This window comes from Marmota flaviventris, chromosome 7 (assembly GCF_047511675.1).
Source record: "Marmota flaviventris isolate mMarFla1 chromosome 7, mMarFla1.hap1, whole genome shotgun sequence".
Classification (NCBI taxonomy): domain Eukaryota; kingdom Metazoa; phylum Chordata; class Mammalia; order Rodentia; family Sciuridae; genus Marmota; species Marmota flaviventris.
This window is the reverse complement of record NC_092504.1, coordinates 60701858-60720589: the sequence shown is the minus strand read 5'-3', so window position 1 is coordinate 60720589 and position 18732 is coordinate 60701858. Positions and strand designations below refer to the sequence as shown.

General features: G+C 42.4%; 2 protein-coding genes across 3 annotated transcripts in view; one reads left to right on the top strand and one right to left on the bottom strand.

The window, feature by feature from the left end:
- Ccdc158 (coiled-coil domain containing 158) overlaps nucleotides 1–1465 on the top strand; it is an 85671-nt gene extending 84206 nt beyond the window's left edge. For both annotated transcript variants that reach the window (XM_027939863.2, XM_071614818.1), the window contains exons 22-23: nucleotides 200–307; nucleotides 1257–1465. In XM_027939863.2, coding sequence (XP_027795664.2) covers nucleotides 200–307; nucleotides 1257–1333 — 185 coding nt within the window. In that variant the 3' untranslated portion in view covers nucleotides 1334–1465. The remainder of the gene's footprint in view (nucleotides 1–199; nucleotides 308–1256) is intronic.
- Nucleotides 1466–4734: 3269 nt separating this feature from the next.
- Nucleotides 4735–9002, bottom strand: Stbd1 (starch binding domain 1). The gene is made up of 2 exons (XM_027939835.2): nucleotides 8366–9002; nucleotides 4735–6559 (listed from the first exon to the last, which is right to left on the bottom strand). Exons 1-2 carry the CDS (start codon nucleotides 8577–8579, stop codon nucleotides 5727–5729), a joined length of 1047 nt encoding a protein of 348 aa, XP_027795636.2. The 5' UTR covers nucleotides 8580–9002; the 3' UTR covers nucleotides 4735–5726.
- Nucleotides 9003–18732: the final 9730 nt, after the last annotated feature.

The following is an 18732-nucleotide window of genomic DNA, read 5'->3' as shown; positions in this document are numbered from 1 at the left end:
ATCCCATTTAATACTATGTAGTTAAATAATAGTGAAGATTGGAAACAAAATAAAATAGACTAGCATTGTGATATTTATATAGGAGACAATTTCCTTATCTTAAAAGTGTTTTAAATTTTTCTTTATTTTTAAGGAGAAGTCGTTTAACCTGAAATTGCAAATATACTTTAGATATCACATTTAAGCAATTTTCTAATAGATTCACAGTCTCCCCCACTAGAAACAACAGGAAAAACATGCAGAAAACTTCAGAACAGATTGGAAAGCTTGCAAACCCTGGTAGAAGATTTGCAGCTGAAGAACCAAGGTACATTGCTTATTTTGGGAGAGTTCTTGTTCCTAAGAGTACTTACCTTCACTAGGCATGGTGACACACACCTGTAATCCCAGCAGTTCATGAGGCTAAGACAGGAGGATCACAAGTTTGAAGCCAGACTCAGCAATTTAGTGAGACCCTAAGCATCTTAGTAAAACCCTGTCTTAAAATAAAAAATAAATAAAGGACCAAGGATGTAACTCATTGGTTAAAGCACCCCTGGGTATAAATCTCTGGTTTAAAAAAAAAAAAAAAAAAGAATCTTTGCCTTCCCTTCAGATTAATTCTCCTAGCTATAGAGCCATTAAAAGGTATTGAATTAGCAATTTAGAAACTTTATTCAACATTTGAGCATCTCAGCCATGACCAACCCCTACATTAATTGTCTGATTTTGGTCCTGCTCCACCCTACTCTTATCTGATAGGGATGACAATTTTGCTGACCAACCCTCAATAGGGTTGAGAGGTTTTTCATGTGAACTTTCCTGTACACTGTCCTTCTTGTCTATTTTTTCTATAAACAGACACTTGTATAATGGTAGCCAAAATAGAATTAGAGTTCATAGCCAGAAAACAAAATAATGATATTTAGCCTACACATAATTTAAATTAGTTTAGAGCTATAAGAGACTATGTCACCCAATGAATGAATCACAAAATAAAAAGTTAATCCACTTGTAAAAATCTGAAGCCATTTGAATGAGAAACTACTACAATCTGCAGATGATGGGCAGCTCTTGCTAAATACCATGGATATGGGAGAACTATCATGTTTCATGCTTTTCTGTTTCATAACTCTACCTTTCAAAAAATATGCTCCATTGCAAATTTTCACAATTTCTTAATTCTATACTGTTAAAAAGTGAATCTTTAAAGAAGCACATAATTTAAAACCAAAGTAGATTTTCTTATTCTAACTTTGTTTTATCAACGTTTTCAGCAATGTCTTCAATGATCAGAAATCAAGAAAAGAGGATACAGAAAGTGAAAGACCAGGAAAAAATGTTACTGAAATGACACATTGCTTGCCTATTCTTTACAGAGGGATGATGCCCAATTAATTGTGCTGTTACTTTAATTAGTGCCCTGTGTGCTTTTTTTCTTTTTATGTGAAAATATAATAAAAGATACCTGTCCTGTAAAAATCTACTTTGAATCAAACTATTCTTGAGTGCTCTCAGAGGAAAACTTCAGACAATACTAGCTATATTTGAAAGTATTCATATATTATGACGTGTTCATTTGTGCTAGTTCCAGTGTACTGGAATAACTGTGTGTGTTTTGTTATCTTTACTGGCTCTAAGACATTAGGGTTTTTTTTTTTTCAGCTTAAAAAATGCCTGGGGTAAAATGTGACTTCATGTGGAAATGAAGTGGCATAATGCCAAGGACAGGACAAACTCCAGCAGGGCCTTCTTTTGTGACTCTGAACTCACTGTTTGTCCTGTCAATATAAGTGAAGGTAATCAGATAACAAAACTTTGGGACCCTTAGTCAAAACTTTCAGAAGTCTTTATTAATTACCAAAGAAAGTAAATATTTTTGTTACTCTTCATCAAGTGAGTAGAAACTTCTAGGTTGAAATAATTCAGTCTTGCCTTAATTAGAATTTAATAAATTAGGAGGGTTTGCTTGTGTACCAAATACAATGAGACAAGAAGAACAGAAATAAACATGTTTCATTTGTGCCAAAACATCAGGGACAATTTGGCAGAAGGCTAACTGTTCAAAAAGTTGTGCTCCTGTTTCCCCATAGAGAACAGTTGTCTAGCAGACAGTCTATTTTCCAGTTCCACCTCCTTTACATCTAGTTTTGGTCACCTGACCAGCTCTCACTAATAGAATGGAAAGTGGGAAGAATACTATGTGGCACTTTCAAACAAAAAGTGTTAATATGCAATTTTCCTTGCTTTATTTTCCTCCCATAGCTGGATGCAGAGGACGGGAAGAGTCCTCATGGATATTAGCACCATAGGGCAAAAGGGAGCCTGGGTGATTTACTCTTAAGAGAGCAGCCGTGCTGCTGAGACCCACTAACTGGTACAGGGACAAGAACTGGGCATCTGGTGTTGCTGCCTTCCATGATAGCCTGGAAACACAGCTTGCTGGGTCTAGCAAATGGGCTGAGGACGCGCATGCTCTCAAAACCCTATTGCCACATCCCATTTTAAATGATTTTTTTTTTTTTCCTCATAAGTACTATATTTATCCACACACATCTACAGGCACCAGTCTCCTTGCATACATTCTGTTTCGTAATTCCAGCAGTGGGGACGACTACCTTAGGGGCAAACAAATTTTTTTTTTTTAATTTTTTATTGTTGGCTGTTCAAAACATTACATAGTTCTTGATATATCATATTTCACAATTTGATTCAAGTGAGTTATGAGCTCTCATTTTTACCCCATATACAGATTGCAGAATCACATCAGTTACACATCCATTGATTTACATATTGCCATACTAGTGTCTGTTGTATTCTGCTGCCTTTCCTATCCTCTACTATCCCCCCTCCCCTCCCCTCCCCTCCCCTCCCCTCTTCTCTCTCTGCCCCCTCTACTGACATTCGTTTGTCCCCCTTGTATTATTTTTCCCCTTCCCCTCACTTCCTCTTGTATGTACTTTTGTATAACTCTGAGGGTCTCCTTCCATTTCCATGCATTTTCCCTTCTCTCTCCCTTTCCCTCCCACCTCTCATCCCTGTTTAATGTTAATCTTCTTCTCATGCTCTTCGACCCTACTCTGTTCTTAGTTACTCTCCTTATATCAAAGAAGACATTTGGCATTTGTTTTTTAGGGATTGGCTAGCTTCACTTAGCATAATCTGCTCTAATGCCATCCATTTCCCTGTAAATTCTATGATTTTGTCATTTTTTAATGCAGAGTAATACTCCATTGTGTATAAATGCCACTTTTTTTTTATCCATTCATCCATTGAAGGGCATCTAGGTTGGTTCCACAGTCTAGCTATTGTGAATTGTGCTGCTATGAACATCGATGTAGCAGTGTCCCTGTAGCATGCTCTTTTTAGGTCTTTAGGGAATAGACCGAGAAGGGGAATAGCTGGGTCAAATGGTGGCTCCATTCCCAGCTTTCCAAGAAATCTCCATACTGCTTTCCAAATTGGCTGCACCAATTTGCAGTCCCACCAGCAATGTACAAGTGTACCCTTTTCCCCACATCCTCGCCAGCACTTGTTGTTGTTTGACTTCATAATGGCTGCCAATCTAACTGGAGTGAGATGGTATCTTAGGGTGGTTTTGATTTGCATTTCTCTGACTGCTAGAGATGGTGAGCATTTTTTCATGTACTTGTTGATTGATTGTATGTCCTCCTCTGAGAAGTGTCTGTTCAGGTCCTTGGCCCATTTGTTCATTGGGTTGTTTGTTCTCTTATTGTCTAATTTTTTGAGTTCTTTGTATACTCTGGATATTAGGGCTCTATCTGAAGTGTGAGGAGTAAAGATTTGTTCCCAGGATGTAGGCTCTCTATTTACCTCTCTTATTGTATCTTTTGCTGAGAAAAAACTTTTTAGTTTGAGTAAGTCCCATTTGTTGATTCTAGTTATTAACTTTTGTGCTATGGGTGTCCTATTGAGGAATTTGGAGCCCAACCCCACAGTATGTAGATCGTAGCCAACTTTTTCTTCTATCAGACGGCGTGTCTCTGATTTGATATCAAGCTCCTTGATCCATTTTGAATTAACTTTTGTGCATGGCGAGAGAAAGGGATTCAGTTTCATTTTGTTGCATATGGATTTCCAGTTTTCCCAGCACCATTTTAAATGATTTTTTAAAACAAAGTTTAATAGTCTATGTTAATCTCTTAAGTCTGTTGGCTTTAGTGAAAGATTTTTATTTCATCAGATAATAAAATGGCTGACAGAATTCTAAAAATATTTTTATTTAAAGTGTTTTATCTTTAATTTTACCTTATAGGAATGCTTGATTATGTGCATTAATGATAAATGCCTTCTGCAAACCTCACTGGTATAATACAAAATTTGTTATCAAGTATGTAAGCAGTATATATGAATTTAACATACAGTACTGTGAGCCCCAAACTGTCAAACAGCTCTGTTTAGCACTTTCTAATGCTACTTTCTGTTGGGTTTATGTTTTTTTCAGCAAAGAGTTTTACTAGGATTATTGTTTCACCAATAGATGTTACACTTACTAAAAGTCATTTTAACATATAAGAATTCATTTTCAAGTACAGGCATGCTGAATTTCCCTCCAAGCAAAAGTTTTAAAAGAAATATTTTAAACTTTTTCTCCAAAGAGAGGAGAAAAACAGACTCTTCATACTTAATTTGATTTTTTTAAATGTGTCTCTTATTGAAGAAAATATTAGTATTTTATTTTACATGTATGCTATTATGGTACTAAGAATTAGACAAGTAATTCAGACATTTAACAAGGTTATTAAAACTCAAATTTTATTCTTTATTCAGATACAATAACTTAAAGCTTAAATGTCTCCTTTCAGAGCAAAGATATACTTTTGTCTCACTGACCTGGGTAAAATTTGTCACCTGAGATACTACTGGGATGAAAGGAGTGGGAAGGGGGCGAGGGATGGAAACAGTTGCAATGGGACAGTCCATCTGTTGAGACCTGGTGAGAGAGGGCAGCACTGAGCAGGGAGATGGTCCTAAGGGGCTCCCAGAGTAAGTGATGGGTCAGCCAGGCTGAACCTGGACCTCCTGGTCCTCTAGGAGGTATCCCTCACCTCAGGCCCCCTCACTCAGCCTGCATCTGAACTTCATTTATATTCCCTTTCTCATGGGGATGTTCCCATGCCTGACTTCCTTGAGGGTAGACTCTGATCATTAAGACAAAGACTTCAAATCCACACCTGGCAGGCAAAAATCAGACAAAAACCCTGGGGAGTCTCAGAACTTTACCTCAGATCCTTACTAATCACACATAGTGACCAGACATTTTTCTGGTCACAATTCCATATGGAGTTAACTATTTTAAATGTAAAATGTGTGAAGAGAGTTTCTTCAGCTGTTTCCAAAGAGACTCGTTTATTGCCTTGGTCTCCAGAGCGCCTGTAAAAGCTCAAGCTTGAATCAGTGGAGCTGGTTAGTGTCTGTGCTTCCTGACCACAGTCCACACCTGAAGTTTAGCTAAGTCAACCCCCACCCCAAGGCCGAGCCCCAAGGTAATGATTTATCAGCACAGGTCAGTCAACCCAAGCCACAGGAGAAAAAAAGTCCATGCTCACTGGAAACATTATCTGCATATATATATTTCTGACATCAGACAAAAGCCACTAGCGAATTCAAAACAGCTCTGATGGCTAAATTTGGAGTCACGCTGCCTTTATTTTAAATTATTCAGTGTGCTCCATAGCCTCAGCCTTTTCTACATTCTGCTACAGCCTGTTATTTGGCAGGCAGAATCAGTGAATCCCCCACAAGCCCTGAACCACTTTATCCTCATGACCAGTCTCTAAGAGTCTATTGCTGCATTCTTCCCAGCGAGTAACTCCCCCATTCTCTACCAACACAAACTTCCACTCCACCACTGTATCTGCTGGCAGGAAAACAGAATGAGACCAAAACCCATCCTGGTGATAGTGGAGAGGGACGTAAGTATTCCATCTCCCAAGATTCTCGTGGTCTCCAGTTATTGCGATGAATTGACTATCAGTGCCCGTGATGTAATGTACCTGAAACCTGATGTTAACTTGCCGAGACTCTGAAGCTATCGTTGCGACCTTTTTTGCTTTCCCATTCACTTCCCAACCTCTTGCCTCCACACGAGTGCTTCTGCCACTGTCCATTGAGGCCTCAAGACTGCCACCCAAACCCACATCTCCCCAAGATGAGTGCCTAGACACCATTTCCCAGTCCTCATGGTCAGTGAGGTCCTGACTGTTCAACTGTGCAAGACTCACTTCTGTAGCTCTGTCCATGAGCAGGTTGCTAGAAGGCAACTTCTCTGCAGATGATGTAGCTGCTTTAGTGGGTGTGTCATGTTCTTTTTGGAATTTCTGTTCTCCTCTGTGAGATTCAAGGCTTTTATTTCTTGAAACTTGAGAGTAACCACTGGAGTTGGCAATCTCAGAGGTAGCTAGAGACTGTGTGTCTGGGATCTGTCTAGCAGAAGCAGGCTGTCTTGCACTGTCCCAGTATTCTCCGGAAGGATTCTGTGGTCTCTGTGATGCTTCCTGTAGGTTACCAAGACCTTTGGTCTCAGAAATCAAATGTCCATTGCTTTCTTGAAGATGCTCTAAGGAACAAAAGGAAAAATGTACCATGTTAGGCAGTTCACAAAAGAAAGACTGAGAATAGAGACTGTTATTGAAGGCTTTACTATAACTCTGCAGTTCACCAAGTCTCTTAAAATCTAGTACATATTTATCTGTTGTGTTCTAAGAATATACATGTCTATCTGACAATAAAAGGCACATCCAGGAGCATCAGTGAGAGAGCAGAAGACTGTAAATGAGGTGGCAAGTTGGAAAGGCAGAAGTGTAAACCTGTCCTCAGCCTGGCACAGTCCTGTCAGAGCTGGCATGCAACCAAGTCAAGTTGTTAGGCTCCTATCATCAAAAATGCTGTCCAAGGGCTGGAGCTATAGCTCAGTGGTAGAGTATATGCTTCGTACGTGCAAGGGCGGGCACACGGACACACACACACACACACAGAGCAAGGATCTGCCCTCATGTGGTGAGCAGATCAGGAGTCATTACTAAGGGAACAGCAAGGGCAGTGCATGATTGGTCAAGGTAAGGGATGAGGTGAACTGTCAGTGGGGGTGAGCTAGTTTCTCCTTGCCAGTGCCACAAGTATTTCTTTAGTGGGAAAAAAAAATCTTCTTGCAGCCCCTTCCACTATACATACTTAAAAAAAGGGGGGGGGGGTTCTTAAAACTACACAAATCAAGTCTCCTAAAGAATTTCCATCTTGTTGGTAATCCAAATAGTTCCTTACAAGACCGAAATCTTCAAAATCATACAATCAGCCCAAGTGGTGTATTTGAGGGGAAAGGGAAGGGCAGTCTGGTTTCATTTTACCTCTTTTTTCCCCCCAGTGGTGGGGTTGGAAATGAGATGTCAACAAATATTACTCTGAATTTGCAATTTTTCTACCTAAAACATGAGGCTGATCTTTAGGGGAAAAAAGGTAATCCCAAACTGATGGCAGGAAAGGCACAGCAGAATTTTTTGTAGCTACAAATGAACACGCCACTAAAAATAAAGTTCGCAGATGTCATTTTCACCATTAGGCTTCTGTCCATGACAGGCTGTTTGCCAGGGAGGGCACTGGAAGGTGGGTTTTGTGCCAGTGCTCGCTCTTTGACTATCTTCTCTAAAACACATAGGTTTGAACCTAGATGTCGATTCTACTCATCAGAGTTGGGTCGCCTGTTAAGAGTGCCTTCCCAAGGGGGATTAGATCACCCTCCGCTGTTCTAGAGGGCCGCGTGTGAGGGTTGGTAATTCTGAAATGGGCTCAGGGCTTCAGCTGCAGCGTTCCTGGCTGGAATCCAAGCTGAACTTTGCCTTCCTGTAGAAGCGTCCAGATAGCAGGAGGGGCTCACGGCGCATCTCTAGTGTGGGGTGAGAGGGCGTGGGGCTATGGGACTGGACTCAGAAAAAGTCCCTGCTCGGCCAGAAATTGAATAGGGTTGTGGGATGCCCCCCAAACCTAGGACTGCCTTTCCGAAAAGCCGGGAAACGGCAACGCAACAGCAGCCACCCGCACCGCACCAAGCGCGGTCAAGCTGAAGGGCCAGTCCCCGCTGGAGCGGCCAGGACCCAGGCTCTTGGGTGGGCGCCAAGGGCAGAGACTCTGCGGGGCGCGGCCCTGGGAGGATCGGGTAGGGTATCTCCGAGACTTCCGTGGAGGGTGAGAAACGTTTTTGGGCCTTGGGAAAAGGCGATGTGCGAAGGGTCCAGGCCCTTGCAGGGAAAGCTCCTCCGCCGAGATCGGCCGCTAGTAAAGCTTCAGGTGGGTTTCTTCCCTCCCTTGATGAACTTCACAACACCTGGTAGACACGCCCTGGAGACGCGCGGAGAAAAAAAAATAATACCTGGTTTGATGACCACCTCCTGCTTGTAAGGTCCGGGGCTCAATCCACCGCTGCCAGCACCCTGATCGCTTCCAGGAGCCGCAATATCGGCGTCCTTACGCTGCTCGGTGCCCCCGTCCTTCCCGTTGTCCCCGGGGTCGCCCCGCAGCAGCCAAACGAAAAGCGCTCCTGCCAGACCCCCTCCGACCAGCAGGGCTGACCAGACGGAGCCCATGACTGAGAGGCTGCAGCCGCGGGAGACGACGAGAACCTGGACTAGGGCTCGGATCTCGCAGGCAGAGCCACACCCACTCCGCCCGCTCCAGCCTTTTACGGTTTCTGCGGCGGGCGCTCCCGAGCCGAGCCCAGCCCTCCGCGACTGAGACTCAACTTTCCTAGCCCCGCCCACTCCCCGCCCCCGAGCCGCGGCCCCCGGCTGCAGAGGGGCTGGGACTCGAGCACAAGCCGCACTCAACACTTTTTTCTTGGTTCTTCCAGTCACCCGCTGCAAAGAGCGCGTGGTGCAGCATTCCGCTTGTGTCCCGCGCGCGTAAAGAGCTCAAAAGCGCACAATATTGCGCGCGCTCCTGGGTCCTGCCCCACACCCTTCTTTCTCTCGCGGCTGTCGGCGAGGTCCTGTCCAGCCTCGCGCTCCGACGGGAATCTCGTTTCCCCTCCCCTTTGACAAACAGCGCGGCCAGCCCGAGGCCAACAGCTTCCACGAACTTGAGGCTCTAGAGGCCGCTAGGCGTCGGTGACGCGCGGTCCAGGGCCAGCTCCGGAGAGGACGTGCGTTCGAACGGGGGGCGGGGCGGTGAGTAGGCAGATGCGGTGCCCAAAACCTGCGAGACCCTATGGAAGCTCCATCGGGCAACCAATTACTTGCGCATAGCCTCCCTAAGCCTTTGCCTCATCATCTATAAAATAGAAGGATAGAACTGACAACGTATACATCTATAAATGCCAAGTATTTCAACCACTTCCTCTCATAGCTTCTTCCTTGAACTGTGTGGTTGCTGCGAATTGTGCGCCCACCTATCTGGACTGGATAGTGTCCAGGCACAAGCTCCTATACATAAATTTATTAGTAAAAATAGCAGTTCCCTATTAAGCGCTGTTTGTATTCCAAGTGTTTTATATATGTGTTTATTTAATCCTCCCAAAACAATAGCAACCCTGTAAGCTAAGAAGTATACACTACCCCGCCCCCAAATTCCACATCCTCTGCAAATGTAATGACTTTACAAACTTACTTTCAAGCTGAACATCCCCCACCTTTGTGTCTGAGCCAAATCCAACTGCTGAAGGCCACAGATGGCAAATATCCACCTTGGAGTAATTACTAACATGCCTCCTTAGAGTAGGACAAATGATTCCAATGTACCCCTTGCTGGGAACAAACAACTTCTGACAGGAAGCTCCTTCTAGAGGGCGGGCTCAGCCTTCCTGCAGGTGGCAAATTCTACTATTATACAGTTAGAACACACACACACATAATTATAAGGGAGGGGTGGAAGGCTGGGTGATGCCTACTGGGTGTCTCCTCCTGGGTGCCTAATGGACATCTCCAACCCAGCTCACCCAGATCTGCACTCTTCAAACCTGGTACTTGCCCCACAGTTCCTCATCTCAACAACTGAAAACTATATCCTTCCTGTCACTACAAACAAAACAAAACTACTTCAAGCCATCAGTCAGGGTGATTTTGTGTAACCAAGACTATCATGCCAGTCCTCTGCTCAAGATTCTCCTATTGCAAAAACCTTGAGCACTCTGTAGCATCTGTCCCCCATGACCTCTCAGGACTCATCTCAAACTTGTCCCCTCCAGCCACACTGACTTTTTTGCTTTACAAAGATTCTATATGCATTTTAACACAACAGAGAACTCACCTTTTTGTCACATAGGTTTCCTGTCTTCAACTAATTATGGTGTCAATGGAGGATTTGAGGGGCAAACCGTATCCAAACCATAGCAATTATTATTATTATTATTATTATTATTATTATTTAGCAGGAATTGAACCCAGGGGCGCTTAACCACTGAGTCACATCCCCATTATATTTTATTTAGAGACAGAGTGTCACATTGAGTTGTTTAGGGCCTCACTAAGTTGCTGAGGCTGGCTTTCAACTGGTGATCCGCCTGCCTCAGCCTCCTGAGCCGCTAGGACTACAGGCATGTGACACCACATCTGGCCCATAGCATGTATCTTTTATAATAAACCAGAAAATGTAATTAAATTGTTTCCCTGAGTTCTAGCAAATCATAGAACCTAAGGAGGGAGTCATAGGAAACGCCAGTTCATAGCTGATTGGCCGGAAGTAGGAGAGGCTTGGACTTGGGATTGGTCTCCAAAGTAGAGGAAGTCTTGAGAAATTAAGTCCTTAAACTTGTATGATCTTGGTGTTAGAATTAACTAGTGTCCACAGAGAGTTGGAAAGTTGCTGATTGTGGAACTACCCTTTCCTCCAGTTTTGGTGACCAGAAGTGAAGTAGCAGAGAATAAACTGTACTTTTCCATTGCCTTTTTCCTTGTCATTCCCAGTGTCCTCACCCCACTCAGACCTCTCCTTCATCTGTCCAAACCACTACAGTCACTACCCAAGTCAGCAGGGTACCTCCATCTGCTCTGGTTCTCATCCACTCCACAACTATTCCTGATTTAATCACACTCAAGTATAGTCCTGAGTAAGACAGCGCTTATCTGCCAGATTGAGTTCAATCCTGATTTTAGCCTTCAAAGTGTCCTAGGACACAGCTCCAAAGACCACTCCATGCCTTTCTCCACTAGTTGTCTGTACTCCAGCCCAACTAGGATTCTCCTGCCAGAATCTTCATCATTGATCAAAACATTTCCTGATGCCACTTCCTTCTGTGAAACTTTTCTCCAGCTAAAAATCCCTCTCCACACCCCCCATTCCTCAAATTGATGTCATTATTTTATTTGAACTCTGAACACATTGTAACTTTCTTAGAACAAAATGTGAGTTTTTCTCGTATAATAGTATTATTTTTGTAGTTTGTCTAATCCCTATCTTAGATCATATATTCCAAAAGGTCAATGCTTGTTCATTCTTTGTATTCCTTGGAACACAAAGCCTATCTTCTAAAGGCCTCCCTCTGGTTGTTCTTGTTTATTGAATACTTAAGATATGCATGCACAAGGCTAAGTGTTTTGTGAGGATTATCTCCTGTAATGACCTCAGAGGAGTAATTCTGCCCAAGGGCATTCAGATGATGAATGACCAAGCTGGGATTTGAACCTGGTCTTCTGAAGCTCTAGCTACACTGAATCCTGATGGCTATTAAACTATGTGCAAATTTCAAAGCATAAATTTTAGAGGTGAGTGTGCAAATTTGGATGTGTGACATGTGATATCCTTTCTGGGAATATTCCAACATTTGTGGTGATTTCAGACACATTCTTGGTTTGTAATTCTTCTGTCTACAAGCCCTGCCTCCCTAGGGAAATGTATTTATCACCACTAGCACCTGTCCAGTGCTTTCAAACCTCAGCTCCTGGGTCCACATAACATTCAGCACAAGCAAAACCTCCCTGCAAAGCAGTCATGTTGGAGCCACCCGGCTTCAGGTTTCACAGAGACATTTTCTAGCTGCAACTGTTTGCAAACCTCTGACTCATCTTAGTTCCAGAATAGACACCAAGCTGAGCTGCTATGCTAAATGACGAAACCTCTAGAAAAGGAGACTCTGTTGGAAAAACTAGCTCACTGTATAGAGAAAAAAATAAAGCTGGATTAGTACTTCGTGCCACATAAAATGGCAGACATAAGAAAGAATAAAGTCTTAAGTGTTAGTGGTAAAACTACAAAGCTAATAAAACTAAATGTGAGAAACTATCATTGTGACATTCCCTAACACAGGAGACAACTTTTTTCTTGGGACTTGGAATTGAAACCATGGAATTGTAACCACTGAGCTACATTGCTACATACCTAGTCCTTTTTATTTTGTTTTGAGACAGGGTCTCACTAAGTTGCTGAGGGTCTTGCTAACTTGCCCAGGCTGGCCTTAAACTTGTAATTCACTGGGATTACAGGTGAGTGCCATCATGTTGACAGGGATGCTCTTTCTTCAGTGCCTGGAACAAGTCCTGAAACATAACAGGAACTTATGGAATGCTTGATTGGATAAAATTAACAGATATAGAAATGTTCACTCACAGGTATCCACATGAATGAAAATTAAAATAATGTTATGCCATTTTACATCCATCAGAAAGGCAAACATTAGAAAAAATGGCACTTCTTTTGGAGAAGTAAAAAGGTATAAACAATCTGTAAGAATTTTATGAAATTAAGAATGCATATACCCCAGGACCCAGCAACCCCACTCCTCAACATGTGTGGCCTAGAGGCCACCTAGCTGCACAACAAAATGAAATCGCTAAGTAAAATATGGTGGATGCCTATGAAGTACTGCATTACTATGTAATATTTACTGAATGGATAAATGGATATCAGGAATGGTAAAGCTCTAGAACATATTACCAAAATTATAGCAGGTGAGTGTCCAGAGATCCTTCCTTCCTTTCACTGACTGTTATCTTGTTGAGAGAGAATGAAGTAGATTAGACAAGGTCAGAGGTAAGCAAACCAAGACGAGGACAACCTGGGGTACCTTTACCTCCTGTTTCTTGTCTTCTTCCTTTTTTCAGTATTATTCATTAACTGTTTTCCTGATCCCACCCACATGACCATGATACCAAAAATATTATTTTCTGTTAACCTTTATCAAAAAGAAAGCTTAAAGTAAAAATTATCAAAAAGAGTAAAATTTATCTTTATCAAAAAGAGTTTAAAGTAAAATTAGATGGAGGACCAAAAAAAAAAAAAAAAAGAGTTTCTAGTGGAAAACCTTTACACCCTGGGCACCTGCACTGGAGGGTTTTCCCTAGCTCTTCCCGCCAAAATGTGCAGCGTGGACTGTGAGGGCACCACTGTTGCCGCCCAAGGGAAGACAGGCTAAGTCACAAAGAAATGCAACAAGCCAAAGTCATTTCCAAAATGTTCAAATTCACCAATAACAAGAGGAATACAAATTAGAACAACATAGCAATTTTTGTCTAATAGGCAAAGTTTTTTTTTTTTTTAAAGAACACTTATATTCAACCCCCGAAAGAAGAAAAACATAGAAAGATGTTTAGAGGCAATTTATACAATACACCCAAAGCCTTAAAAATCCAAACAGAACAAACAACTTTGTGGGTATGCACACACTTGTCTGGATACCCACGTACGTTCTCTTACACAACAATTCCACTTCTGAGTGAGTAGAAGTCAGGGTTGCTGCCATAGATCCTACACTGCACAGGACAGGGCAGTAAGATTAACATGGATCTTTTATGCTGAGAAACACTGTCCTAGAACATCTGAGCCAAGAGGATGCACAGTGCCTCTTACGACCTAGTGACCTGGTCTCAGAATCACCCATCACCAGTTTCACCACATTTAATCGTTAGAATGGAACAATTAAATCCAGCCCACATTTAAGAAGAGAATTAAGGCTGGGCATATGCCTGTAATTCCAGCAATTTGGGAGGATGAGGCAAGTTCGAAACCCACAGCAACTTAACAATACCCTGTCTCAAAAAATCTCAAAATTAAAAAATTAAAAAAAAAAAGGACTGGGGATGTGGTTCAGTGGTTAAGTACCCTTGGGTTCAATCCCCAGTACCAAAAAAAAAAAAAAAAAAAGGAAGAAGGAGGAGGAGGAGGAGGAGGAAGAGAATTAATAGCTCCATCTTGTGACCAGAACAATCTGTCCTCTAATCAGTCCTCTAGCCACAGATTATTTACATTCCTCTCATATATGAAATGCACTTACAAAATTCCCCCCAAATCTCATTCCTTTATAGCATCACCTTAGAATCCAGAATGTTAGAATCCAAATCGGGCTCAAGTACAGATGAGACTATATAGATGTGATTCCTTAAATAGTTATTCTAGTACATTTCCCTTCAATCTGAAGACTTCTTTAGAGACAAGTTAACTGCACCCCACCACAACCACCCAGCAGACTATGGTAGCAGAGTCATAGGACAGTCACCACAGAAAGAGGGAACTGGGAACCCAGAGGAGTCAATGCTCTGTAGCAACTAACTAACTAACCAACCAAGGAAGTGCTGGGGCTTCCTCCATTAGAATTGTGTCCTGCTAATGTCTGAGAATAATTCTCCAGGACTTTGACTCCGCTGTCTGGGTTTTGTCCTGAGTCATGTGTTCTACAGTGGAATCACACATTCACAGCTAAGAATTTCTCTCATTAGTTTTCTGTTATTTGAATTTTACAGACCCAAAGGGTTCTTTTCATTTTGTACTGTCTCTGACCCTTTTAGCCCAAGATGGCAATGTTTATGCCAATATGATTCTTTGAAAAACTCTATGGGTCTCCAGTGAATTTTATTGGGCCCACACAATTATTCAAAAGTCAGAGCCCCAAATCTCTTTAAGCTAAGCTCTTGCCTTCCTTGGGTTTCTGTTGAAGAACATCCTTCAGCTTCTTAGAAGCCCTGTTGTCTGATCCAAAGAATCTGTGCAGCAATCCATAGCATTTTTAGTGGGTCTTTTGTCAAAGTGACTGGGACTCTGAGGCAATGCTTTTGATCTTTCTGAGGTCTTAACAAGAGATTTAACATTCACACCCTTGGATTCATCTTTAGACCATGTTGCAGGAAGTGTCCCTGATTTGCCCTCTGCTCTAAATTTTCTTAAATTTAAGCATCATTCCCCATGTGTGAGACTAGTCATTTTCAAAACCATAAAATTCCAGTTCCTTTTTAGCTGTCCCGTTTGCTTATCTCTTTGTGAATTTTATTATAAGCAGTGAATAGAAACTAGCATTTTCTGTAGAAAATATTCCTAGTGAGTTCATCCAGTTCATTAAGAGCATTTGCCACTTTCCATGTGTGTTGGAAAAACAAACTGCATATGTTTCCTCTGTTTTCACACCACAATTGATAGAGAAGGCTCCTATGATCAAATGTGTGCACGTTCTCCCACACAAACCAAGCAAGCGACTCTGAACACCAGCTGTGTGCTCTAATTGAGTTCAGTTCTGATGCTGTCCTCCTGGAGATAGCATCAGGTCCCACAGGTTGAGAGCTCAGTCTCAAGACTGTCCCCTTCCCCATTTCAGATGCCAGTCCAAGCCCCAGGTTGTTTCGCCTGTGCTTTTAACTAAATTGGGTCCTTGGGCTAGACGTGTAACTCAGTGGTAGAGGGTGTGCTTAGCATATGGGAAGCTCTGGGTTTAAGCCCCAATATCAAAAATAAAAATAAAATATAATTTGAATTAATAGCTTTTCCAGATGTCTGATGGGAAGATGTAACATTGACCAGGAAAGAGCGAATCCCTGAATTCTGAAATGAGAACATGTGGGAAGATGCAGATGGCTTCAAGTACCTTAAACTCCCAACCTAATGAACTCATACCACGAAGGTCTGCTAGAGAACATAACTGGCTCTTGGACTCAGCTGCTGCCTCCTCTGGATCCTCTACCCTCACACTGAGGTTATACTGCCCATGGGCTACTCCCAGCCAGTGACTGAACTTAGCAGATGTACCAAGGCAAGACCTTATGGCAAGTTCTGAGACTCCTCCTCTGGACAGCTTCAACTATGACTCCTCACTAGGCCTCCAGAACCTTTATTCACATTGTGCTATGATCCAAGATTCTTCTTATACCGATCCTCCTTCCTTCCACAGAGATCAGACATGCATCGCAGACTAACAGCTCTCCTTATCTTTTCGTGTTTACTTCCCTAATGAAGTTCATGAACATCTAACCCCACCTTAACATCTGGCTTCTTGGCACACCTGAACAAATGCCATTGTCCTCACCAGAGAAATTATCTCCACATCTCTATGTGCGATGAGGTTTTCCCATCTTCCATGGGCAATGGAATAATCGATCTTTTTGTGGAATTAACCTTGGATTTGCTGACCTGGCTTAGCAAATCCATCCTCTTCATTCTTCACCCCAGCATCCCTCACTGCCTTGAATCTTACAAGCAACAATGTGCTGGAAACCAGTTGTACCGATTTGTAAAACCTCACTAAATTCCTGACAAAGTCTCAGGAATTTAATGAGGCCATTATTAAAACACACACACACACACACACACACACACACACACACATATATATATATATATATATATATTTACAACAAAATAAACGAGTCCTTACAAAGGTAATGACTCAAAAGCTTATCACTCCCTAATTATTGAACAACTTTACATTGTTTTCTATGCTCTCTGGTTATTTATATTCATTATATTGGGTGTTGGAAATACTATAGAATGGTGTGCATCTTGCACTTCTCTTTGGATTTTGGAGGCCAGATTTACACTTGGTCTTAGCCAAAAGGCTGAGAAGGAATAAGGAGGTTAGATTTAGACATGCTGTTTCAGCTCATTTCTTTAGTCATCTGAGAAGCTGCCAGATTTGAGAGCAGCATGAAGCAAGAGAAGGTTTTCTAGCCAGTCCAGGAAGCACTGCCCTCTGGGCCAGTGAAGCCAATGTGCTTTCAGCACCTGTGGCTGCTGAATGGAGCTTTGGTGTGTCCAGAAAGGAGAAGCATAGCACAGATCCTCGGGGTTTTGCAGTCGAGCCACAAACCCTGTGGCTAATAACTGTTCTCCCTTTTGAGAAACAGATCAGGACTTCTTGCTGGGCACTAGTAAATACAGAAGTCTGATGATGACACAGTTGGTACCATGTGACAGATGCCCATGATAAACAGGGGGTTATCTGATCCACCAAGCCGTAAAGTCAGCTAACATTTCGTGTGTGTGTGTGTGTGTGTGTGTGTGTGTTCATGTGCCAGACTCTGTTCTAAGAACTTCTAACATTTCTTCTAATCCTTACCACATTTCTATGAGATAGTACTGTCTTTTTTTTTTATGGTCCCTGTTTTAGATGAGAAGACTAAAGCAGAAAGAGTGTGTTGGTCAGCTTTTCTTTGCTGTAAGCTAAAATACCCGATCAGAACAATTTAGAGGAGAAAGGGTTTATTTTGGTTCAGTCCACGGTCAACAGACTCCATTGCTTTGGGCCCAAGGTGAAGCAGAATGTCATAGTGGAAGGGAGGTGGTGGGAGAAAATTGCATATTTATGGTAGCCAGGTAACAGAGAGAGAGGAGATCCAAGGAAACAAGAAATAATCGCCAAAGGCCTCCCCCCAGTGACCTCTCTCTAACAGTCATGTTTCACCTGCCTACTGTTACCACCCAGTTAGTCATCTCAAATTATTAATCCATCAAATGGATCAACCCACTGATTAAGTTACAGTTCTCATAATCTAATCGTTTCACTTCCTATGTTAAACCAGGAGCTTCAGGGGGACACCTCATATCTAAACCAGAACAGAGGGGATAAGCAATTTGTCCAAGTTATAGTTAATAAGGGGCACACCTTGGTTAGAATCTACCCCCTGGCTCCAAGGTGCCTATGTTTCATTGCCAAACTGCATTGCATCTCATGATCCAGTGGGAGTCTTCTGTACTGGATGGGGCTTGAGCAGACAGCGAAGACCATCGGATTGCATGATGTGCCACTCCCACCACACCACCCTTTCCTCCTCAGCCTACGAGTCTGCACAGCTGGGCACTGGCCACAAGAGGACAGCTGCAACATTACAGCCCAACTCAAAGGTGGTACTGAAGATCAGCAGGGAAGGGAAATTGTCCAGAAAGCAGAATTTTAAACATTTCATCTTTCCACAGTTTAAACGTCCCCACCAAAACTCATTCTGAAATTTAACTCCCATTCTGAGGTTTTAAGAGGAAGGAAACAATCTGACTATGATATTTAGAGGTGAGACATTTGGTAGGTAGTTAAACTTCAATGAGGCAATAAGGGTGGGGCGCCAATCAGATGAGACTGCGGCTTCAGAGGAGAGAGCAGAGCTAGTATATTCTGTCTTGCCATGTGATGCCCTATGCCTCTTGGGAGTCCCCACCAGCAAGAAGGACCTCACCAGATCTAGTAGTTACTAGATCTTGGACTTTCCAGTCTTGTAACCATGAGCTTAATCATATCCCCCATTTATTTATTTGTTTGTTTGTTTGCAGTGCTGGGGATTGAGCCCAGGGTCTCATGCATGCTAAGAAAGCACTCTACCACAGAGCCATATTCTCACCCTTATTCTTTACAAATTACTCAGTCTGTGGTACTCAGTTATAGCAACATAAAATGAATTAAGACATATCCTGTTGACCACTGTATCTGAAAAGAGAAATGGCCTGAGGCGCAGATATTATCAGTTAATAGTCAGTAGCTGATGTTTTAGCTCAGCAGCCTGAGACTTGGAAGGCCCAGAAATACAAGGCCATTGACAAGAATGTTTGAGGGAAGAGATA

Bases quoted from the DNA above. Each gene is read 5' to 3' on its own strand.
- Stbd1 (XM_027939835.2), bottom strand. From the start codon at position 8,579: ATGGGCTCCGTCTGGTCAGCCCTGCTGGTCGGAGGGGGTCTGGCAGGA. The intron at 6,560-8,365 runs GTATTATTTTTT...TTTGTTCCTTAG, and splicing joins GGAGGTGGTCATCAAACCAG to AGCATCTTCAAGAAAGCAAT.